Raw genomic sequence first — 24,520 nt, 5'->3', positions numbered from 1 at the left:
TCTGGGTTACTGTTTTCAAAGTTTTTAATTACCCATCTCACTATTTTCACTCCAGTTAAATTGGCATGTGGGAAACGGCTCTGCTGTGTAGTGGGAAACCTGTTGGTTTGTCCAGTAAATGTACCCTTAGATCTTCATATACGGACAATACCATTTTTATTTCAATGCTCTTGTCGTACTTATTTTATATGTATATATAAAACACAGGGAATGTGTCACCCTTACTTGGAAAAAATACACATTTATTTGTTGCTGTATGCCCTCAAAAAATAAGATACAGGTAACTGCACACTGAACTACCACTCTGCTACAGGAACAAATTTAGGGAGATTACCAAATGCTGATTGACAGCTGTCCTGGGAAGCAGGAAGAAGACTTTTAAGGTTATTTTACCTGTTTTTTTTCTGTCAAATTCAGTTAATAAAAAGATGAGATTCTTAGAATTAGTGTTACCTTTTGTGTGGTTTCATTTTAAGTATCATTGTTCTGTTATCGAGTGAGTCTCTATATCAGAGACATTTCAAGAACCTGAATAAAATGTACATCGGTATTTCCCTACACGTCAGTCTGTTACATTAAGAGGACAAGACCAGTTCTGCATTGATAGAGGACAGTGTAGAGTCACAGACCCAAATTTGTTTCAGGGGAACCTGAATCATGCAGCTGGTATCCAGCGTCCTGTTGAGGTTCTGCTTCAGGAAGCCTGCCCACCCACTGGTCACAGACCGACACACAGAACCTGTAGCACAATCCCAAACCACAGAGAACTAACAGAAAACCAGTGTCCATTCTGTTGGAGAAAATGTCATGATCGTTTGATTGTGTGTTTGATCTGATCTAGTGCTTGTACATTCATATACAATATTAAGGCTCTGCGGACTCACAGCTCCAGGGTTACGAGTTCAGTTCCAGCCCCTCATTCCATGTGTGTGTGGAGTTTGCCTTGTATTTGCAGGGACTTCCTCTAAGTATTCATGTATCCACTATTACCTTTATTATTTCCTCAGTTCTACTACAAACAGACAGTCATAGATATATTCTGCTTCATACAGGCTGTTGTGGTGCCCATATGGTTAGTGACATATAGAAATACTGCCCCCAGTGGAAAAGAGAGGTACTTCCAGTTACAAATCCTCATCAATTCCTGCCATCTGAACAGAAAAGCTATTATCATTACAACACCTAAACATCAATAATCCTGAGCCTTCATTAGAGGTATCATATTACGAATTTCTCACTAGAGAATTTTAGAATCCCGTAGAACAAGGTCTCTAAAAAGTTAATTTCAGCGAACCACCAGCTCGTTAATAGCGCACCTGCAATTGCGACGCTTTAATGCTTTATTCATAGGTAAGACTTCCGTAATCAATATATAGGATTGTGTCCTCGTGTGGTGAAAACATGTAACGACTTTAGATTCAACAAAAACTAAATCTCACTGGAACTTATCCCATACAAAAAACTGCAACTGTCATCAAAACCAGCCAGACTTTGGCCTTCCTTGCTGTGCTAAGTGAAATATAATTATGTATATTTGTGGGGGGAAAAAACAGGAAAATCGCAGTCAGCTTTATTTCAACCAGCATATATACCTTCTCTGAAAATTAGTTCCCTGAAAATAAAATCAGTTACTTCGGAAGTTTAGCTATTAGGCCAGACCTTTGTACGCACAGATTTGCACTCCACAGCGATCGGAGAATAATTACTGCTCGCGAAGTTCATACAATAAGTTTCTCACAAACATTTAGTCAGAGGGCTGTTCCCACAGGATCATGGTGCGACATATAGACAGCAAGTAACGATTTAAGGGAGCGACTCAGAAAAACACAGTGCAACACAAGGGCTGATGGACTTTCATATAAGATGAAGTTTATTAATCCCGTGGGAAACACATGTACCTATATGGTGATCATAAAGTGTGCGGACACTTCATTAATTCTGTAAAAATGTTGCAAATATATTGGTCTCGTAACAAACATTCATCGAGAAGCAATGCTTAACATATCTGCACATAGATTTTCTTCTTAAGTGTTATGATTTTTTGACTAACTAATTTAGTTCTGATTTTTGCTATTAATTGCAATTGTAGTCGCTGGCTCCCAAAGTGATAATTAACACAAATGTTTGGTGTTTCATATTATTGCAAAGTTGTTGCTAATTAAAAAGCACCCAATGAAGCTCTATAAATGAGCCTTTACATTCAGAACAGCTCTTATAGTTGAAATTAATGTTTTACTTAAAACTACTGGTTGTTTCTAATGTGATATATACTTTATTCATATGTTTACAAAAAGTAATGATTTCCGTTATAAAACCAATAAATGTGTTTTTTAAAAAAAAAAAAAAAAAAAAAAAAAAAAAAACCGACTTAAGCAGGCGTCCAAAGACTTTCTTCAAACACCATGCTAGTACATGATGGTAATAAACGCATCAACAAACTGTAGAATAAACGCGCACAAACAAAAAGTAAGAATATTTAGTTGTTTAAGATGACGGGTCGGTCTTACATAATCATGGAGTGAACTGGCTGAAACGTCAGGCGATGAAACTGCCAGAACTACACTCAACTTGTATGGTCAGTAACGTACACAACAGTTTTACATTAATAATGTACATTCTGCCCGTTGAAAAAGGGTGAGCAGAGGATATGTTTGGGGCGTTTGTTCCGTGAGTTTCCTTACCCACCGTGCTGCTTTTACAAGGAATGAGTTGCGATTCCTGGTTTCGCACATAGGAAGGTCTACATATTAAACACTCCAGAAACGTCCAGGCCGGATCTCTTTCTGTTTATGGGGTTAATGAGTGTAAGAGGTCGTGCCCCCCCCTGAACCCGCATGCTCCGCATTTTATCTGTGACCCATCATTTCACAACATCTGAGCTGCGCCCGGTGCTGGAAGCTGATGTGGCGTAAAGCAGACACGTGCAGGGGGGCGGAGGGGGCTTGAGCACTTGCCCCTTTCCTCTTGGGTACCCTGCCGTGAATGGCACCCCCTGTATCTCTGTTTCTGGTGATTAGATCCCAAAATGCTTTGGACAGTACACTCTGTGTGGCAAAGTGTACTACCTGAGCAAATTTCATTTATGTAGGACATACAGACCCAGAATTCAAAGGGGGTGCAATTCCCGGCAGGTCCCCTAAAGTTATCTTAGCAGCTAGATTTGAAAAGGGTGCATACCCTTATGCTTAAGGACACACAACCTTCCACCCCTGCATGTTCCTGTCAGTTCACCTCCTCCCAATATGCTTTTCATAAACCTGCACAATAGAACAAGATCAATAAACAGTGCGAACTTTGTAAGGTACTAATAACACAGGTACTGAGCCAGTTTCTTAAATACGAAACAAGTAAGCTGCCTTAAAATGCACCCGCACCCCGCGCGCTGCACGTGATATGGCATTCATGAAATGCAGTAAATATTATCTATTTCTCTAAATATGTCGGTTACTAGCAGAATTTCGTGATAAAATCAAAGAGGAGAATGGAAACGAATTTCCTGCCAGGTTAGCCGTCATAAACACAAATATCTTTTTTTGTTTAGGTATTTCAGATCACTGTACCAGAACATTCTGTTCATTGTGGTGTGTAATTTGTTTTGATTGTTAAAGCGAAGGACTTCCTTGTTCTCAAACTAGTAAACTGATGACGGAAAAAAATAAATCACCCACGTTCTCGTTCGGGGCTCATAGTCTACACGTCACAGTTTATCAGTTTTATATGGGTTAAATGCATCCTTCGTGAAGTGAAACAGTTATAAATTTCCTCTAAATGTGCAAACGCAATTTAATATTTCTGTTGCATATTTAGATTTACGGAACTACGTCTTTTCCCCCTTCGAATAGAAGAAAAGAGCGATGCGCGCTCCCGACAAGGGGTGCAATTTCACGGGAGAGGTGCAGAATTCGGCACAACACCGGAAACGAGCTCGCAAAGAGCACGCGCAATTTTTGCCGGCTGGGCGGTGCGGAGCTGTAGAGGAAACACACAAATTAATTGGGAGACGCAGATTGATGCAACAAAAACCAGTAAGTAGGGTATACAGCGTACACTATAGTCTATAGCACACAGGAGTATTAGGTTATTATGCACACGTTAAGTTGTCTTGTGGCAACTGACGAATTGAAACAAATGAGCCTGCTGTGTGTGCACAGTGTGCAATAGCAATACAAAACATTACCCGTCCTTTTATTAACTGCACAAGTAGTGGTGGTCATTAGCCGCAAGCTAACTATAGGTAAGGGTGTCATGGGTCTGTAACTCTGTCCACCATTTTAGGGAACATATTTCGTTTCAAAGTAAGTTACAGGTCTTTTCCCCGCCTTTCCGGAGGGCTTATATTTCATAAAAAAATCTAATATGCAAATCCACATAATTATGTACTATTATAATTACGATATTTTTAAAAAAATACACACTGTATTTTAAAGAATATACATTAAGAAGCATTATATTAGATTTATATTTCAAATATGACCAAATGCTGATTTTACAGCAGCAAAATTATTGTATCGCTACAGTTTAAACATTTAATAAGCTTTCTGCCTTGCACAGAGTGGATAGTCAAGTAAACTGAATCATCATAAATACATTATTGAATATTTCTTTTGCCCTACTAATATTCCGGTTTCAGTTTATTTCCCACAGTTTTTTTATATGTTGCCTTATGGTTCCAAGCGCTGTCACCCATCTTTGCATTTTATTATTATCTCACAACACTTGTTTCATTAGCTACTATCTCTCCTATGGACTTTTTAATGTCTACAGTCTCAGATCTACACAGCCCTGCCGTCCAGCACTATCAGCAGCAGGAGCAGCAGCAACCCCTCAACAGCAACATTGGGCCCCATCAGGTAAAACATAGGCTACGTTTGCTTTGCATTGTCCCCACCCGATGACAGTGATATAGTATGATGCGATTCCATATTAGATTCTTGATGAATGTGGGTTGTTGTTATTCAGCCTGGTTCTATGTGCCCCTTTTTAACTTTGAGCACCCGCCCATTCAAACATCTCTGCACCGCCCTGGCGTTAAGTACAAGCACGCCTGGGACCTCAGAGTTATTTTATCGACCACAGAGTTCAATGGATCTGAATGAATAGGGCTAGGTATAATTTAGTCTTCAGGGCATGGTGCGCACCACATGGCATGAAGTTTCTTTTAACTTTTGCGCTTCTTTTTAAAAAAAAAAATGCAAAGGAAGTGACTTATTGCACAGTCAGAGTTCGGTCTCTATAGCACCCAAATAACGACTATTTTTAAACCGGTTCGTAAATAGATACCGCACATATTTATTAGGAAAGGTGTCACAGAGCACCGTACATTTGACAATAAAGCCCCATTGATACACCGACAGTAGACAGTAAATGCACCGAAGGCAACGCGCCAAAAGCAGGCGGCTGCCGCGTCGCGGCGCACAAAGGCAGCTCTGTTTTCCTGCACCGCGTCCAGCAGGCGCGCTGGCGTATATCTCCCCGGCAGGACAAAGCAGCCAAGGCGTGTGAGCATCACCGTCTCTGCGGCTACGAGAAGCGCGGCTGCGGGCAGCCGCCTCCCCGGAGCCCGCCTCGCTGATTGGACGATAATGTGGGCCGGGTTAGCCTTCCCATGGACCCCGGCGTGTACGGCCGCTCCGCTCCGTCTCCAGGCCCGAAGGCATGGCTGAGGAAGCCATCCGAGACTTACTGGGCTCCGCGGGGAAGGGTGAGACGCGCTTCGGGATGTTGCCCACACCCGGCCAAACACTGCAGGGCAGACGTCAGCCATCGGCGGGCTTCCGTCCATGCCGCCTCCGCATGATCCAATCCGCTTCCTTTTTCATACTCTCGGCATAACGTTAGGCTTTTACGATCGCAGACGCCCGAGAAACCCGTCCATTTGCTGTACTTTTCACATTTAACACTTCGCTTCAGCGTTCAGAATAGTGGCTGATCATAACGGAGTGCATTTACATCGCCATTTACCGCAAAGCCGCATATCGCACGATGCTTGTGACGCGTCTCCGCCTGGCCGTATTTACGCACTGTCTGCCCCGAAGGGCCGTTGCGTCAGTATGCATCGGGAGTCTGCAGGATAATCCGAGCCCAGATGTGTAATAATAAGGCTTTCGGGCAGCGCCGTGTGCTCATCCGCACAATCAGGCAAAATGTCTGCTTCCTTTTTCCGTAGCGCCATATCCTGCTAACATCATCACACAAAGGTGCGATTCAGTTTTTCGCTTAGGTGGGGCGCAGTACCAGCTGAGATGGTCTGTCAGTGGCCAGTGAGGAAAGGACTGCCTGCTGTCCTACTGTTGATCAGTAGGTGTTAAGCAGTTAACAGGTGGTCAACTAGTGGTCAGTCATTGGTCATCCAGTCAGTGGTAAGTTCAAGGGCATAATTTTGGGTTGAGCATTGGGGGTAGGTGGGGAGGGGTTAGGTCTCCATCCAGTTTAGGGGATCCAGGGGTTGTATTGGCTGGTTTTGATTATAGGGGGGTTTAAGCCCCCCATTCCTCCCATAATTTACACCCATGGGTAAGTCATTGGTCAGTTAGTAGTCAGTCTGTTTGTGAACAGCAGGCCACTGAGGCAAAACCAGACACAGGTCACCCGTGGGTGGCTGTAGATGCCACTGCATGCTGGGATTTCTGTGGTGGTTGCGTCATACTTTCACGTGAGGGTACAGTTTTGGGGCTGCCAGTATTTCCTTTGATAGCTGTGTATATGTTTTTACGTAACTCATGGTGAAAAGCTAGACTTTCATGGTGATGGGTGTCTGCATGTTTTGGTGAGATTTTGTCAGGGATTTTCACCCAGTCAAGTTTGAATAAAGGTGAAATGCTCCTTTACTCAAATGTTAAAACATTCACACTTTCCAGCATGTTATCTGTGGGCTGAGATGTATTTCTGCAATGCATGGCGTGGGTTTAATTTTACCTGCATACAGCAGCTTACATTTTGATTAAATTGTCTGAGCTGTTTTTCTGCATTGTTCTTTATAGCACAATTTTTCAGAATAGTCATACTGCAGAGGCTGTTTATCTCCTTGGTTTCTGCGGAATGATTGGGGAGGCGTCAGTTTTTAGTCAGTGCTTGTTAATGTTCGTAAGACAGCAGCTCTCGTCCGACTTTGAGGCGTCGTCTTAAGCTCACGGGCCCGGTGCTAATTCCCGAAGTTGGCCAAACTGGGGGCTTTGTGGTGGTTGGCGTCTGGGCCGGACAAACGCCGGTGTGTCGGCGCCCGGAAAAGCAGCTCCCGCTGGCCGTAGCTGCACATTAGCTTTAGCGTAGCTGTCCTCCAGCAGGCCCTGCGCGCTTCAGCCGAGGTCTGGAGTAACCGTGCAATTAGCGGTGTGACACCTCAGAGTTTGACCTGTCAGCTGCGGGAGCAGTTTAGTAATAACCAGGCTTCGAGTAAATGAATGTTTAACAGGTTATACATGAAGCACCCGCGTGCTTTACTTACCGAAAAGCTTTACTTACTCGCCACATGGAGAACGGAGGTGTTTTCATGCTCAGAAACAGCTTTATCTGCGAAGACTCTGGGCCAACATGATGCCTGAGGCCCCTCCATATGTGACAAAGACACAGGGACTGACCGTGACACATTTCCAGTGGTGAAATAGCTGTAAATGAAATGGCGTGGAGTGGTCATTCGCAGGATTCGGTCCCAAGGGAAGACTAGAGACTGGATATGCTGTGTAATACCTGGGATTGACGTTGTGTAAACACTGGGGAAGCTGGCCAGCAGGGTTCACTGTCTTCTTACACATAATGCTGTCAGATGTCATTTGACATGGTTGCTCAGAGAGTCCTTCAGACAAATTTTGTTATATGGCCAGTCAGTGTTACTGCACAGTCACTTAGACCATGCGACTATGTTTCAAAGTCAGTGGAACTTGGGGGAGGGGCACTCACTGAGGTTTGCCTGTAGCCTGTGGCGTGGCACTCAGTTAAGGGGTGATATTATCCTTAGTGACGTAGACTACATGCCTGTGCAGGTCACCTGGTGGAACTCCTGAGCTGCAGCAGCACATCCGCCTGGAAGTTCTGGCTTCTTTGGCAGCCACCCCCTTGCCCAGGGGGCTTCTCCTGCTCGAGGATTCACTTGTTTCTTGTGTAGTTTTAATGTAACGTGGCCGTACTCCTGTGAACAGAAACAGCTTTGCTGATTAGCAGATCCAACAGAGATAATATCTGTCCACCAAGAAGGGAGGTTTAACAGAAGGTCACTTGCTTGTGGGAGGTGATCAGGTTGAATGGTGGCCTTTCCCAAACCTTCAGTTCAGCTGAAAGAGCTGGTGAGCCACCTAGACGTTATGAACAGGACCACGCCCCCCCCCCCCCCGGGCTGGACTGAGCCTGTTGTTTATTTTTGCTCTTCCTTTTATCGGATGATTTTAAAAGCTTTCAGGAAACACTGAACTCCGGGGACCCTTTCTAAACAACAGCAACCCCCCCCCTCTCCCTGCTACCCCCCCCATCCACACCGCTGTCGGAGATAAATGAAAGCAGTCAGTGAACGATTGACTCCATGCGCCCTATTGCCCTGATCCCATCTAGATTGCACAAGGCAGTACCAGGCAAACTTACTTTCCTATCACGTTTAAGGAAAAAAAAATATATAAAACAAGAGGAAAAACAACCGAGACTCATTAGAACCAACATTAGCAAGAAGAACGGTCAGCCTCCTGTGATTCTGGCTTGCTCTCATTGGCCCTTGGGCCAGAGGGGGGCGGGACCTTCCTTTGTGCCAATGTTACTTATGCCTGGGACACTGCTGCCATCAAGAGCTTGAGCTTGAGAGACCGGCAGAGCGAGAAAAGAAGGCATGTGGGGATATTTGAATATGTAAGGGAGCGTGACAGGTGCCGATGAAGGGAGACAGAGAGTGAAAGAGCGAACGAAAGTAAGGGTGATTTGCAGGGCAGCCTGTAAGATACCGAGAGACGTAGTCAGAGAGAGGTGAGTTTGTGATAGTGTGTCAGAATCCCAAGTTTGGCTGCCCTCCACCACCAGATTGAGCCACAAGCCCCACCCCTGGCTTTACCTCCGAGAGTGCACCACGAGTCGTGTGGGTGAGTTTAGATTTCCCCGATAAAGCTTTTGTCTTTTATTTTTCTCCTCTGGGGCTTCTTTCCTCTTCCAGCTCAAGGTAGGGATGCTCAGTCCCAGCACTGCCGTGTGTGGCCAGGCTCCTCTAACAAACTGACTTCCCCAGAGCTCCAACTTGAAATTCACAAGGCACGTTTGGGTGAACCTGCTGACCCTCTGTTCCGTGATGCTTTGTGACCAGGGCCTTTCATAGATCTCCTGCGGTAACGTTGTCGCCTTGAGGCGACGTAAGGGGAGGTGCCGGTCCTTTAGTTGGCACTGTGACCAAAGTTCTCTCTTTCAGCTAACTGCGACAGTTTACCGGTCTTAGTTTACCCCAAGTGAGGCCCACAGTGGGTGATTGTGTGATTTCCATAGACTAAAGGGACTATCGCTGTAGACTTAAGTGTTGTAGCAAGCAGCATTTAGTTAGGGACGGCCCTCAATAGTCTGGAGGGAAATAGACAGCTGTATCCATGCTTATGTTTATGCTTTGCGACACAAATGCCGTATTTGTTCAGGATTACTTGTACATGTACCACTTTGCAGCATGTGAGTGGATTTTCTTGTTTAACAGGAGGCATTTTTGGCCCGGCAACACCTGTGTGACAGTAGATTGCGAGGCTCCCAATTTCTTTCTGTGTTCTTCTTGTATGACGCTCCAACAGGCACGCATTTCAGGATCTCCTGCTCGCATGCCATTCTTTCCGCATACCTCAAGCGTCAAACGTCACCGGCAGCTGGATGATAGTGCAGAAAATGCGAGGTGGTGTCCTCTCCATACGCCACCAGATCTCCGTCTCTAGCGACGCTGACATGTATGATCCAGTGAGCGTGGGGCGTGAGCATTACAGCCGTGACGCTATTTCCTGTGTTTGCACTGGGATTTAATGGTCTGCTAAAAGACAGGTTACTATGGACACCATGGATGCCAGTGGCCACTGCTGGTATACCATCAGGCATCGTTTGAAAGGGACTGTTGAATTTCCGTGTCGTAAAATATCTTACCTTTATTACCATTTAGTAATGGAAGCGTGATTAAAAGCATTGGTACGATGATGTTATTAACAACAGGAGAGGCATTTATGAAACATGAAGAAAGGCATGCAACAATAGCCAAGGAATGCTATTCTCAAAGTGCTACTACAAATCTTTGATGACATTTATATATAATCCTTTATTTATCACCAAATTAATTCCATAATGTATTTACAAATAATATACATTTATTACATATGAGCATTGGTTTAGTCCAGGGGAAAGATGATGTTCAAGCCATTAATGAATGACTAAAATCACATACTTGGGGGGATTCTCCGAGGCCACATCCATGGGATTTAGATATAGCCTTACGAGCCATGGTTAAAAGTCTTCCCGGTGGATTGTCCGAGTTAATGATCAAAAATGGATAAGATGTGTCCATTCTGTGTCTTTGTTCAGGAGCGTGGCTGACCGTGACGCAGAGCGGCAGTCGTTCCCAGAGGTCATGGCGGACCAGAACTTGGTCGAGGTGGTGCACTTGGAGTCCAGGGTGCGGAGGCGACGTGACCCAAAGCAGGCGATACGAGCCAAGCTGGGCCAGAGTCTGTCCTGCTCAACAGCCCGGCTAAAACGGGTCCTGACAGACTTCTTCCCTGTGGTGGTCTGGCTCCCCAAGTATAAGCTGAAGGAGTATGTGTGGGGTGACGTCATGTCCGGACTCATTGTAGGTATCATCTTGGTCCCTCAAGCCATTGCCTACTGCCTGCTGGCTGGCTTGGAGCCAATCTATGGCCTCTATACCTCTTTCTTTGCCAACATCATCTACTTTTTCTTGGGCACCTCCAAGCATGTGTCTGTAGGCATCTTTAGCCTCATGAGCTTGATGGTAGGACAGGTCGTAGATAGGGAGCTCTTCCTGGCAGGGTTTGACATGAATGAGGACAGCCAGTCGGGCCCCGTGGGCTCATGGAATGACACTGGAGCATCCACCGCAGACAACCTGACCCTAGGCATCTACAGTTCCGAGTGTGGCAAGGAGTGTTATGCCATCAGTGTTGCAGTGGCTCTCACCTTTCTGGCAGGAGTTTACCAGGTAGTGTGACGCTATGTTTCAGCCAGTGGCTGTCAACCTGTACCATCCCTAGGGTGCAAACTAATCATGATTCATATGATGATGTATTTTTGGTTTGTGTTCATGCAGGTCCTGATGGCTTTGCTACAGTTGGGCTTTGTTTCTGTCTACCTTTCTGCTCCAATGCTTGATGGCTTTGCAACGGGCGCCTCGGTCACTATCCTCACCGTGCAAGCTAAGTACCTCCTTGGGCTGAAGATCCCACGACACCAGGGCTATGGAACTGTGATTGTCACCTGGATCAGCATTTTTAAATCCATCCACCAAACAAACTTGTGTGACATGATCACCAGTGTCATCTGCATTGCCGTGTTGGTGGCTGGGAAGGAGCTTCAGGATCGCTTCAAGGACCGTCTGAAGATCCCTTTGCCCACCGAGTTGGTGGTAGTGGCAGTGGCCACACTGGTGTCCCACTTTGCCGACCTCAATGGCCAGTACAACTCTAGTATCTCGGGAGCAATCCCCACAGGCTTCATCCCGCCAAAGGTGCCCAGTTTTAAGCTGATGCCCAGAGTGGCATTTGACGCCATCCCCCTGGCTGTGATCAGCTTTGCCTTTACAGTCTCATTATCTGAAATGTTTGCCAAGAAAAATGGCTACACGGTTCGGCCCAACCAAGAGATGCTGGCCATTGGCTTCTGCAACATCATTCCTTCGTTCTTCCACTGCTTCACCACCAGTGCTGCCCTAGCAAAGACCATGGTGAAGGACTCAACTGGCTGCCAGACACAGGTGTCCAGTATAGTGAGCGCCTTTGTAGTCCTGCTAATCCTGCTGGTCTTTGCCCCGTTATTCTACTCCTTGCAGAAGTGCGTCCTGGCCTGCATCATCATCGTCAGCCTGCGAGGTGCTCTGCGCAAGTTCCGAGATGTTCCCAGGCAGTGGCGCGTTAATAGGGTGGACGCCACCGTCTGGATGGTCACCATGAGCGCCTCAGCCTTGCTCAGCGTGGAGCTAGGACTCCTGGTTGGGTTGGTGTTCTCCATGCTCTGCGTGATTGTCCGGACACAGAACCCCAGAGTGACCCTTCTGGGTCAGATCCCGAACACCAGCCACTATGAAGATATCAAGGAATACAGTGACCTCCTGACTCTGCCCAAAGTCAAGATCTTCCGTTTCCAGGCTCCGTTGTATTACGCCAACAAGGAGTTCTTCCTCAAGTCACTTTACAAAGCAGTAGACTTGGAACCATTCCTGGAGCTCACCAAGATGAAGAAGGCTGAGAAGAAGATGAAGGCACTGGCCAACAAACAGGCTGAAAGGAAGAGCTCAAATAAAACTAATGGTGACATTGCCTTAGGACTGGTGTCACGAGAGCTGGCCTTCCACACGCTTGTCCTAGACTGCTCATCCATTCCTTTCATCGACACCACTGGCATGCTCACGCTGAAGGGGGTAGTGAAGGACTACAACGGGGTGGGAGTCCAAGTGGTGCTGGCGTGCTGCAATCCCACCGTGATCGACTCTCTGAAACGTGGTTCCTTCTTTGGAGCTGCAGACAAGGACATTCACAACCTCTTTTTCCACACCGTTCATAGCGCAGTTCTGTCCGCTCAGGACAGAGCGACTGCAGTCGGCGATTCGTCTGTGGAGAGCCAGGCTGCAAGCTGCAACGAGTCTCTTCAGACCGAAAGACAGGATAGTCAAATGTGACCAAGAATTAATACTCTTGTTCTCTTTACTGCAGTCTTCTTCCTATGATCTGTTTCTGAGTCTGACTAGTTTTATAAGAACTTTTTTTTTTTTACTTTTCAAACATAACCTTGCCCTAGTACTTACAAGTACAAAGAAAATCATAACTTAAATCTTTGAGAAAGAGACAGTATTTATTGACTTTTATGTCTTAAAAAGCTAGGCTAGACAAAATTAACTTTATTGTAACATGCCTGCTAAAAGAGTTAATATCAAGCTCTGTATGTCATTGGAGCCCCTAATGTGGCTCTGTTGCATGTGATGGCCCTTCTGTGTGCAGACCGGTGCCTACAGCTCAGGGGGTTTTCTCAAAAGCATCACAGGCTTTACATACAATGACGTTCATGTAACCCACTGAAGACAGAATCATCTGGTGTATTGTTTGCCGTCTTTGTTCCCTGCCAACACAACAGGACTCCCTAATTTGTCACATGGAGCATCCTACTGGCAGGGAAAATGAGCATCCTCCCAACAAGAGAGACCTTGATTGGTCAGCTTGGTCAGTTACCGTCATGCAGCTTCATGTGATGCAGCAGCAGGTGTCGGTGTCGAGTAGTGAGGGTTGTGCTCCTCCTCTCTCTGCCACTCCCACGTGGCACCATAAGACTGGGGTGTGAGGTTAGCACGCCACCCTCAGCCTCCAGGTGGCACCTGCTTTTCGCTCAGTGTTCCGAGCTCAGTTTCCAGGATCATTTAAGCTAGTGGCGTCATTCGGTGTGCATTGAACTCCACGGCTCCGCAGGAGCGTCATGTCTCAGGTAACCGTGAGGGCCTGTGTGCCTTTGCAGGGATGGCATTATCCAGGACCTTGGGGAATCTTAGCAAGAATTCAGTATTTAGGGAAGACCTTCAATTCAGGATCGCACAGTCGCACAGAATTCCAGCACAGACACACACATGCACTGGGACCCCAAATGGCACATTTAGTCCAGCGCGACGTTTGTGTTCAAAGTAGCTTCACTTCATTTAAGCACTCGCAGTAAAATGGCAAAGTTCATTTTCCACACTGCTTCGTTCCGAACTCTTGTTTCTTGAATTCGATGTCCTAAGATTGCACTCAGGTAGAGCCTCTGTGACAGTATTAAGTAGCTTAAATGTACTGAAGTGCTGAAATTGGGCTCCGTACCTAATTGGGCAAACAGTGACGAGGGAGATGTGTACCAAGATCAGAGAATGTGCCAGCTGCAATTTCAGATCAGCATTTTATAAATCCATTTTTTGTAATTGTTATTGAAATCAGTTTCATTGTAGTACCATGTGATCATGTTAACCGGATATTTACACGTTGTTTAGAATAAATACTTGTAAAGAAAGTACATACTGTGCTCTTTGTTATTCTTATTGAGTTTTGACATGCTTCACATTAGATTGTAAGTAGTATGTCAGGTTTTCCATTGATTTTAATAATTTGTCTAAATTTGGTTAATAAAATTCTTATATTAAATTAGCTTTGGACCTTATGTTATGTGAAGCTACTTTTTTTTTTGCTGTTAAGCACCGGAGAGCATCGAGTTCAAGAGCTTCTGGAGACCTGCCTGTCCACAGCTTAACAAACCTGCCCTTTGTACAAAAACAGGACTTGAACACGTCTCTCTTGCCTTTACAGTGCAAAAAAGCAAGTGCAGAGACCATTTTGCGCTTTAATTATTTACCTGGTTACTCTCTTGGGCCTCTCTGATTAAACGCCTTGGTGGAGACTTCCACGGCTGGGCTCATCCTGTCCTGACATTTGCCCCAAAGCTTTATGGTTAAAAGTTCACCAGCTACCGTACAGTTTCAAGATCTCTTTGGTATTAGTGGGTTTACAGCAAGTATCATGGTCTCCACTTGGCACTTCCTCTCTGCCCTGACTGGCTGAGATATTTCTCCCAAGCATCCACGGAAGCGCAGGCCTGTAACTGCCTGGCTCTGCTTGTTTTACCTCCAGGGTGTGAGAATCAGATAAACCAAAGCGTATGGTCACTCGACGCAGCTAAAGGCAATATTTGGCTACCATAACAAGGTGATAAAACATCCACATCAATATGGAGCAGATTGTTTGAATTCTCCATGACGACGGGTGAACAGATTGACAAATTTACTTCCTATGTGAAAGTGATGACACGCTGAATTACGGCTCTAGATATTTGTGTATTGTATTTATCCATCGATTCAAATATAGTCCCCTACAGACTGGTCACCACGCTGAGGGACCTGGCACGGAACATCTGTCTGTGTGCCTTGGTTTTCAGCTTCCTCATAGGCAGACCACAGGTGGTGAGAGTTGGTGGTTGTGTCTCCAACACCATTACACTCACATTACACCATTGTGTACTTAACCCTCTGCTCTACGCTCTTGACATACATGACCATGTGACCACACACAGCTCCACCTCCATTGTCAAATTTGCTGATGGTGCAGGGTCTCATCTCTAATGACTTTCATCTAAGGACTTTCTACTCTGGTGCTGTGCAAAGTGTCTTAACCCAGAACATCACCTCCTGGTTGGGTAACAGCTGTGTCTACGACATTAAAGGTCCATAGAGAGTGATCCGGTAGTTGAACACGGTAGATCGGATCTACGGTCTCTGCAGGAAATTAGCACCAGGAGTTGCAGGACCAGTGGCCTGTACTACGAAGTGGGGTTACTGGCTTATTGAGGTAACTTGTCGGATTTAAGGTACCACAGTTTAAATGGACTTCATATTCGTTCACTTACATTTTGCCCGGACTACCTTATATCCGACAAGTTACCCTGATAAGCCAGTAACCCCATTTGTAGTACAGGCCCCAGAGCAACCAAGACTGTCAAAGACCTGTCTCAGCCCAATAACTGCCTGTTTGATCTGCTTAAATCGGGCAAACGCTTTAGGAGTATCATGGCAAAAACAAAGAGGCTCAGGAAGAGCCTCTATCCTCAGGCCATAACACAGAGACATTGGCTACAAACCTTCAAACTTTGTGTGGCCTACAGATTAGCTCAAGAACAGTGCATAGAGAACTTCATGGAATGGGTTTCCATGGCCGAGCAGCTGCATCCAAGCCGTACAATGCAAAGCATTGGATGCAGTGTTGTAAAGCACACCACCACTAGAATCTAGAGCAGTGGAGACGTGTTCTGTGGAGTCACGCATCATGCTTCTCTGTCTGGCAATCCGATGGACGAGTCTGGGTTTGGCAGTTGCCAGGAGAACAGTATTCGCCTGACTGCATTGTGCCAAGTGTAAAGTTTGATGGAGGGGGGATAATGGTGTGGGGCTGTTTTTCAGGGGTTGGACTTGGTCCCTTAGTTCCAGTGAAAGGAACTCTTAATGCTGCAGCATTTGAAGCTATTTTGGACAATTTCATGCTCCCAACTTTGTGGGAACAGTTTGGGGACGGCCCCTTCCTGTTCCAATATGACTGTGCACTAGCGCACAAAGTAAGGTCCATAAGAACATGGATGAGCGAGTCTGGTGTGGAGGAACTTCACTGGCCTGCATAGAGCCCTGACCTCAACCCGATTAATTCATCCCAAAGGTGTTCTGAGTAGAGACTGTGAGCCAGGCCTTCTCAATCAACATCAGTGCTGACCTCACAAATGCTCTTCTAGAAAAATAGTCAAAAATTCCCATAAACACACTCCTAAACCATGTGGACAGCCTTCCCAGAAGAGCTGAAGCTATTATAGATGCAAAGGGTGAGCCAACTCCATATTAAAGCCTATGTATTAAGAATGGGATGCTGTTAAAGTTCAAGGCAGGTGTCCCAATACTTGTGGTAATATGATGTATATGGATTTTTTTCTATATATTTTCATTACATTTAGTCTTACCTTTTTTATATATATGTTTATATTGTAAAACCTTATTGTACAGCCTTAGGACCAAATCAGGGTACATTTCACTACACGTTGTACTTGTATAACTACGTATGTGACAAATAAAAAAAATCTTTGTGCGCTTCACTGCCGCCATCGTCTGGTCATTCTAAGGAACTTACATGAAAGAAAAATATTAATTAGAAGAGTATTATTTCACCAAAGTATTATCTGGCGTGGGACCTGGCTTCCCCTCTCTAGGTTTTTTGAGTAATATAAACGGACTCTTTTCCCGACTTGTGGAGTTCAGGTCGAGTGTTTTAGGGGCGCGACAAAATAAACATTTAAAAATACAATATATAAAGTATTTTAGTTTAACTATATGCATTTTTTATTTTTTCCATTTTTTAAAATAAATTTGTAATGTGCATTTTATATAATAAATTATGAACGCACATCCCCACAATGTTTTCCTGTTTTTGTGAGTGCAAAACGCATCCTCACACGTGACAGGAGCCGAATGTCCTATTGGTGGAGCGGCGTCCAATCAGTGCGCCTGTTTCTGACACACTAACATTTTAAAATCAGTTGGCGGCTTAGTGAAGGAAAAGCGGGTTTGGGGGTTTTTCCCAATAAATTAAAGTTAGGTCGCTGGATAAGTTGCGTTTGATTCCGATTTTATTATGATGTCAAGTCGAAGGAGGTAAGTTTGCTATATTGGTTCTTTCAGCGGTTCGCTGACCTCCCGTTTCACACCCGTTATGTTCCCTGTTTACACCGAGCTGGTTAAAGCTCAAACCCGGAGCAGGCGGTGAAGCTAGCGTGGGGCGCCACATGGGCCCGAGCATGTTGGTGGCGAATTGGGAACTTTTTTTATTCTCAGTATCCATTACTTTGGTACCGATGACAGAATCCGAATTTAATCCACCAGGCCCCGCTGTGTACCTGTCTCCGAAGTTTCAGGTGACGTGTGTTTACGGTGTTCCGTGACCGAGGTTCCCGGATGAACTTGTAAACTCCTATAAATGCTAATTTATCGACGTCCTATTTAAACGAGGAAGGGATATCTTCAGTTTCAGTTTGACCACAATCTGCGCTCATGCCCCTTTAGTTTTTTTTTTTCTCGAAAGTGGCTTTGAGTCTCCGTGGATTATTGATTTTGACTCGGAATACGAGTCTTGCCCTGGTTGCTGATCCCTGTTCCATGACTTCCCTTCTCAGCGAAGCTCTGGTGTTCTCACTGGTGACTGGCATCAACCTGGCCATGGCCAGGCTGGTGGACATCTGGGACAGCATTGGCATTCTGGAGGACCAGAGGGTGGAGAGGATGGAGACTGTGAAAAAACACATTGAGGTAAGGCAGTGGTGTTCTCAGCTCAGAGCGATTTATGGGTGTTAGTGACAGAATGAGGCTTCCATAAGCCAGAAGCAAATTTTTGTGTAATGCCCCCTTCCCCCCCAGGGTCTTCTGAATGAAATGATCACAGAAGAGGAGGCCTTGAAAAAACGCATCGAAGCCAACATCATCTCCTTCCGCAAGCAGCTGGAGGTCCTTTATCAGGAGATGTCCCTGGAGCCTTATAAAGTGAGTGTAGGAGTTTGTCCAAACGCAGATCTAAGGATGATCTTTGAGTCCTTCAGCCAAAGGACCATCTCCTTTCTTCTGGTGTATGTCTGGATAAGTCACATTCTTAAATAGGTAATGACAAGCTATGGGACTACAAGCCACAGGGTAGCAGTAAGTGCTCAAATGAGGTCCTCGGAAGCTCGGCCTTGCATCTGAAGGGTCGTAATGGGGCCGCTGCCTGCACACCCCCCAGGTGGACGATGACCTCACGGTGCTTCAATTGGAGAAAGATCTGCGGCTGCGTGTGGAGACGCTGCTGAAGGAGAAAGGGGACCGTCTGAAGGAGATGCGGAGCCTGCAGCAGCAAGACGAGGAGCTGTGCGAGGAGCTGTGTGCCACCCCATACTACATCCCCACCGGGAGCCTGCCTTCCCGCAACCAGCTGCAGGAGCTCCGGCAGCACATCAAGCAGCTCAGTGAGGAGAAGGTACTGCCTCATCCAGTGGGGGGCGCTGTTGCAGCTTTTAAGGAAGTAATGCTAGGTGTGGGGGGATTGGCCTGTGAGGGCAGCCGAGTCTGACTGCCAAGATCCTGCAGCTTAAACTCTTGTGAATAGGACTGGGCAGTATAGCGAGTATTAAGAACATGAGAAATTTGAAAATGAGAGGAGGCCATTCGGCCCATCAAGCTCATTTGGGGAGAACTTAACTAATAACTCAGAGTTGTTAAAATCTTATCTAGCTCTGATTTTAAAGGAACCCAGGGTTTTAGCTTCCGCTACACTAGCAGGAAGACTATTCCATACTCTAACTACACGCTGTGTAAAGAAGTGCTTCCTTAAATTTGTTTTAAAATATTCTCCCTCTAATTTCCACCTATAGCCACGAGTTCTAGTATTTAAACTAATATTAAAGTAGCCATTTGGCTGAAGAGCATCGAGACCTGTTAGAATCTTGTATACCTGGATCATGTCCCCCCCTTAGTTTCCTTGGCTCATTGCTAAACAGATTCAGCTCAACTAACCTCTCCTCATAAGACATTTTTCAAAGACCAGGAATCATTCTTGTAGCCATACGTTGAACAGAGCAGCAAAGTCCTTAAGGTATGGTGACCAAACCTGCACACAATATTCTAGGTGAGGTCTTACCAAGGAATTGTATAATCGTAGCATCACCTTGACTCCAAACAAACTTAAACTCCACGCACCTAGAGATGTAACCCAACATCCTATTGGCCAACATTAAAGATCGCATACAGGTTAAATGATTTGTCTTTATGCTTGGTAATTACTCCCCCTACTATTGAGTTTTGTGAGCTATAACACCTGTGTACCATATTCAACCACATGCTTCTGGGTCATCCAGGCTTGGCTCTTCACCCTCAACCAAAGAAGCATGTTGGCTGTGTGACACGTCATGGGCGCAGATGCCAAACTCCTGTTGAATACCTAACAGGATGCAGCATCGATTTGCTGATCATGTTTTGGGTTTAGCAAGTAAAATGGTGAACAAAGGTGAAGTCAAAGTATATGTGAATAATGTCCCGCAGAGAGAGATGAGGTGGTGTGAACTGTCCCAGCATTAGTAGTTAATAGGCATGTAACGGTTCACCCTATTAATAACTCTTTGATTCACAATATTCACGATTCAATTTTCCCAAATTTTTTTTTTGGAGGGGGGGAATTAAATGAGGACAACTATTAACAAAAAATGCTATATTTATTTTCCCTTATTTTTTTTTAAAGCAACTTTTAATATTTTAATCGTTTCCTTCTCTCTTTGAGGCTCCAGCTTTTCGTTTTGATGGTACTTTAAGAGGTGAAACACATTTAATGTTCAGTGTCGTAGGTCAGCGCTGTCTTGCAGTTTTTGCCAGTGGTTTTTGTTCTGTGTACCTTGTCTCCTTTGTCATTTGTCAACAGGGAAACCGAAATGCTTCCCGACATCCTATTTACATGAGGAAGAGGCATCCTCAGTTTCAATTTGGCCACAATTTCTCTTGCCGTTCTGTTAAATTCCACAAATTGTGTTGGTTGGTGGCTGGAAGGGGGCAGGCCAAGTTATTGCGCCTTCTGCTGTCTGAACTATGCAATTACACCACCTAATACTTTGAGCTATTTTGCAGTGTATTTTTATTTATTAAAATTTCCATTATTTGAATTGTCATATTCGTTCTGTGATTTATCATTGTGCAATATCATTATATGCGAAACACTTAAGCACATATCTTATGCATACTGTATTGCTAACTATTCGTTTTTGGGTAGAAGTGGCGAAATTAAATTTTCCAGAGTTCATCCTTTTTGAATATTGTAACCAAGGTCAATGTTTATAGAGGTGTGGGAAGGGCTCATGTGGTGTGGCTATTTTTTCAGGCTTTGAAATGGCAGCTTGTTGGGTTTATGGTCCCGATTCATGCATAGCACATGTGCATGTCTGCTTCCCAGAGCACACGGGTGAAAGTCTTTTCCGGCCTGAGGGACGACATCCGCAGACTCATGGCGGAGATGGGCCACGATCCCGAAACCAGCCTGGAGAGGGAGTCGGTCTGCAATGAGGCCGACGTTTTCCTACTCACCCATGAAAACATCAAGGCTCTGAAGATGCTGCTCTGCCAGGTTAATCAGGGTGGGGAGGGCAGCTGTAGGACTGTCCACGCCCAGGATGGTAACGTGACTCTGCAGATCCCATGCTGCGTCTCAGTTTGGACTATCTGTCCAGCTTGTGGCTTTGCCTTTTCTTTGAGTAGGTAGCGGTCTTGGTATTGGTGAAGTTTGGCTTCTGGTTTGAAGAAGCAGGCGGGGGCTGGAAGTATTTGCAGCTGAGTCTGTCATCAGGTGGAGGGAGGGGAAAGAGTGTCATTTTGGCGGCGTTTGGAAGTTTTCCCAGTTAGACTAACTCTCTTTATCTCCTCTGCCCCTATTAGTTCAGTAAGGCCTGTTCTGTGCTGCAAAGATTCCTCTTCCTTCTGTGGTGGTTTTGGTGTGTGGGTTTTTGTAATTCCTGTGCTGAAGGGCTTCTGATCTTCCATACACTGTGTGTTGGAAGTTAAGCTGCTGTCACCTGATTCGCTGGGTGATAGGCTATTCCTTTTGGCTCTTCCACAGCTCGAAGTGAAAAAGGAATCGCTGCTCTCAACTTGGGATGAGCTTAAAGGAAGGGCGCTCAGCCTGTGGAATCGTTTGGAGTGCCCCGAGGAGGAGCGCAGGGCGCTCCAGGGTGACGGGCACTCTACGCTCTCTGTGGAGATTGCACGGGTGAGATCTTAGTCAATTTTGGCCAATCAACATTCAGCAGTGATGCTGAATTGAAGCCTTAAGAAATGGGATTTCTTCCCCCAAGTTACCAGAAATGCTGCAGAGTTTGTGAATGGTAGGAAATTGTAGAGCCTAGTGGCGCAAAGGTTTACTTTGAATATTTGCGGATAAGCGGCTCCCTCCCTCCAGTGGCAAAATGAGGTGGATCGATTGGAGGTGCTGCAGAAAGTCAAGCTTGAGGATGTGATCAACAAGGTCCGACAGGAGCTGGTCTACAATTGGGACAAGTGCATGTTCGGGCCTGAGCGAAGGGAGTCCTTTAGCAGGCACTTCTGTGACAGTAAGTAGATGGAGAATGAACCTTTCTGATATTACAATAGACACTTACCCACCAAAGTTTAGCGTCTTGGGTCCAAGTTCCTGGGCTGTGTTGACTTGGAATTTTTGTAGCTCCCGGCCACTTTTCCGTGTTGCTTTCCCACTACACAACAGGAACCTGGATTTTTATGCTAAATAAGCATAGGAGACACACAAAGCTTCACACGTACTTTCATACAGAAGTATACGCTGCCACCCAAAACACTGGTGGATGAACAGGCTGTTTTGTTTGTTGTTGGGGAAGATCGACTACACATTCCGAAAGTACAGGACAGGTTACGTACCATGTTGGTTCAAAATGGGGACACAGGGTTTTTATTATTTTTTCTTTTATATTGATTGCAGAATTCTTATTTATTACTAAATCTGGCCAGCAGATCAATCTTCTTTTTTCCACTAAAGCACTGAAGTTTCCCTGCCTGCACCAGAGATATTTGATGCATATCAGTTATCAATAGAATTTTCCAATGCGGAAATATGGAGACACAAGCAAAAAAAATGTATTAATGCGTTTAATGTAATTTGAGATACAAAAATAATTCCATCTGTTCAGTTTTTGCTCTCTACTGTGTGTCTTTCCTCCACACTTTACATAACTTCGAAGTTAATGCTGGTTCTTGTGGTCAACCAGTCAGCACTGCCCAGTAGTTCTTTGTGTGGAAAAGTATCTACTCTGGAGTACAGAAATTAAAATGGTTCAGGGACTCGCGATCAAGCTGAGTTCCTATGGTGGGAACGTCACAGGAGTTCATGGTTCCTCAAAAGGTTCTGGTTTCTGCAACACGCAAGCACCTAGTGAAGCCTGTCTTTTTTCATGCTTTATGGGGATTATCTAAAAGTTCCCTTTTGTGTGGTGTTTTCAAGTCAAACTTGATGCTGTATCCACGATGTTTTGTGTCTTTCACCTGCCCAAAGGTAACTTCACAGAAGAGTTGCTGGCACGCCATGAAGAGGAGCTGTCGCGTGTGAAAGCCTGGCAAGAGAGAGCACGTCCCCTGCTGGAGATCTTGGAGAAATGGGAGAAGACCTGGGCACTCTTCCAGGACTTTGAGGTACAGCAGAATTTTGGGTGATGCGGTTGCAGTTCCAGTAGATATACCGGTTGAATATCTGTGTGCTGGGTTTTCCCCAGTGAGGTCAGTGACATTTGTATCACTTTTTTTTGTTATAGAAGAAAGCGTCAGACCCTAACCGCTTTAACAACCGTGGGGGAGCTCTGCTCAAAGAGGAGAAGGAGAGGGTCAAGGTGCAGAAGATGCTGCCCAAGGTAAGAACCAGCGTGCTGGGCAGATGAGCAGACTGGGTACTGTATGTATGTATATAAGTGTCCTGATTATCTGCTGTAGTGTGCTTACAGTGTAATAAACATACCCTAGTTGTATACAGTGTTTGTGTCTTTCTCCTTAGTTGGAGGAGGAACTTAAGGTTGCAGTGGAGGAGTGGGAGAGAACAGAGGGCTGCGCATTTCTGGTGCGGGGCAAACGGGCCACGGAGTATGTCTCCAGCATGTGGGAAGAGCATCGACTTCAGCGGGGAAAGGTGAAAAATGAGTGTGTGAGTCTGGCGCCCTCCAGTGGTGGCAGGTGGAAATAAGTCTAAGCCTGTGGCAGTGACAAACCACCCTTGGTTTTAACTACAGGTCACAAAGAAGGGGGAGGCTGTTACTTTAAAGACACCAACCAAGAGGCCCCTTGGGAGCTTTCGTGCGGAGTCCACCCCCAGCAAGATGAAGAAGGTGAGCTTGTCAGCCTGTTTTGTTCAGGCTACATGGGAATTTAAATGGGTTATTGGTTATGGGGCTTGCTGCTTTAAATGTTTCCTTCTAGACTCCCAATCAGACAGTGCTTCGAACTACTACTACTACTACTACTACATCATCCAGTAGCTCGAACACCTTCCTCAGTGTGTCGGGCAAACCCCCATTGTCTGGTCAAAAGGTATTTGCCCTCCATCATTTGGGGGTGTATTGGCTTTGGGTGTTTGCACTTCCTGCTATCATCCACTAAGTGGCAGTACTGCACCAGCACTAGTCTGTCCCCTTGGGCACCAGTATCCCACATTCCGAAGTGCATGAACCGGGTTTGCTTTTAATTAAGGTGTTCTGAAGGCAAAATCTCCCCTTTGGGGAGTTGGGAGGGGGGCTGTTCTGTATGGCTGTATTTTAATGCTGCCTGTAAACCACGGCCTCCCCCGAGGTCCAGCAGAGGACCAAAGCGATGGAGATCAGTCACAGGACGCCACTGCAGGAGTTCAAGGGCGAGAAGCACCTGGGGATGGGCACTTACTCGGACTTCATGGTGAGCTTCTGCCACTTTTCTCTACTCCTTTTTTTAAAGGCTGCCGTTCTGGCATTTTCAGCCTGTTGGCACCTCTGGTTTTTGACCTGAGTTTTCCAGGCCACCTTAGAGATGACTGTTTTTGTTTTGCCCCCACCTCAGAGTGAGCTAACCAAGAAGGCCGACCACGAGGCTTTCCTCAACTCCACAGCCAAGGACATCCTGTAGGCGCTGGGCCCTCCCGCCTGTCTCCTCACCCTTGATTATGAATCGGGCATTTTTGTCTTGCCACAGACTTCAATAAAAGTGTTTACGTTTCTGAGTTTAAGTCCCGAATGCTGTTTGGTCCTGCCAGTCAAGAACACACATCCTACTGATGAGGAATTA

The 24,520-nt window shown here is 45.6% G+C and overlaps 2 protein-coding genes across 9 annotated transcripts; both read left to right on the top strand.

Annotated features, from left to right (window-relative positions):
- Positions 1-5,375: 5,375 nt before the first annotated feature.
- On the top strand, positions 5,376-14,193 carry slc26a1 (solute carrier family 26 member 1). Of its 3 annotated transcripts, XM_049020368.1 has the most exons (4): positions 5,376-9,056; positions 9,741-9,890; positions 10,513-11,146; positions 11,255-14,193. In XM_049020368.1, the coding sequence occupies exons 2-4, from the start codon at positions 9,817-9,819 to the stop codon at positions 12,836-12,838; spliced, it is 2,292 nt and encodes a 763-aa protein (XP_048876325.1). In that variant the 5' UTR covers positions 5,376-9,056; positions 9,741-9,816; the 3' UTR covers positions 12,839-14,193. The 3 variants fall into 3 exon arrangements, with proteins under 3 accessions (XP_048876325.1, XP_048876327.1, XP_048876326.1); XM_049020370.1 differs by lacking the exon at positions 9,741-9,890 and having other exon boundaries at positions 5,377-5,701; XM_049020369.1 differs by lacking the exon at positions 9,741-9,890 and having other exon boundaries at positions 5,377-9,056.
- A 3,027-nt stretch (positions 14,194-17,220) lies between these two features.
- On the top strand, positions 17,221-24,461 carry zgc:86764 (uncharacterized protein LOC797431 homolog). 6 transcript variants are annotated; one of them, XM_049021017.1, is made up of 14 exons: positions 17,221-17,359; positions 17,878-18,010; positions 18,119-18,241; positions 18,477-18,710; positions 20,670-20,840; positions 21,330-21,479; positions 21,669-21,819; positions 22,773-22,909; positions 23,029-23,124; positions 23,265-23,396; positions 23,497-23,592; positions 23,684-23,794; positions 24,053-24,154; positions 24,296-24,461. In XM_049021017.1, exons 1-14 carry the CDS (start codon positions 17,340-17,342, stop codon positions 24,359-24,361), a joined length of 1,722 nt encoding a protein of 573 aa, XP_048876974.1. In that variant the 5' UTR covers positions 17,221-17,339; the 3' UTR covers positions 24,362-24,461. The 6 variants fall into 6 exon arrangements, with proteins under 6 accessions (XP_048876974.1, XP_048876973.1, XP_048876978.1 ...); XM_049021016.1 differs by having other exon boundaries at positions 23,265-23,411; XM_049021021.1 differs by lacking the exon at positions 23,684-23,794 and having other exon boundaries at positions 24,059-24,154.
- Positions 24,462-24,520: the final 59 nt, after the last annotated feature.

This window comes from Brienomyrus brachyistius, chromosome 7 (assembly GCF_023856365.1).
Source record: "Brienomyrus brachyistius isolate T26 chromosome 7, BBRACH_0.4, whole genome shotgun sequence".
Classification (NCBI taxonomy): Eukaryota; Metazoa; Chordata; class Actinopteri; order Osteoglossiformes; family Mormyridae; genus Brienomyrus; species Brienomyrus brachyistius.
The sequence above is the reverse complement of the archived record's forward strand: the minus strand, read 5'-3'. Positions and strand labels throughout refer to the sequence as shown.

Excerpts from the sequence above, each read along its gene's own strand:
- slc26a1 (XM_049020368.1), top strand. The coding sequence starts at position 9,817 with ATGATAGTGCAGAAAATGCGAGGTGGTGTCCTCTCCATACGCCACCAG. Across the intron at positions 9,891-10,512 it reads GTCTCTAGCGACGCTGACAT|GAGCGTGGCTGACCGTGACG; the intron begins GTATGATCCAGT and ends GTCTTTGTTCAG. Across the intron at positions 11,147-11,254 it reads TTCTGGCAGGAGTTTACCAG|GTCCTGATGGCTTTGCTACA; the intron begins GTAGTGTGACGC and ends GTGTTCATGCAG.
- zgc:86764 (XM_049021016.1), top strand. The coding sequence starts at position 17,340 with ATGATGTCAAGTCGAAGGAG. Across the intron at positions 18,711-20,669 it reads AGCAGCTCAGTGAGGAGAAG|AGCACACGGGTGAAAGTCTT; the intron begins GTACTGCCTCAT and ends TCTGCTTCCCAG. Across the intron at positions 23,593-23,683 it reads CCCCCAGCAAGATGAAGAAG|ACTCCCAATCAGACAGTGCT; the intron begins GTGAGCTTGTCA and ends GTTTCCTTCTAG.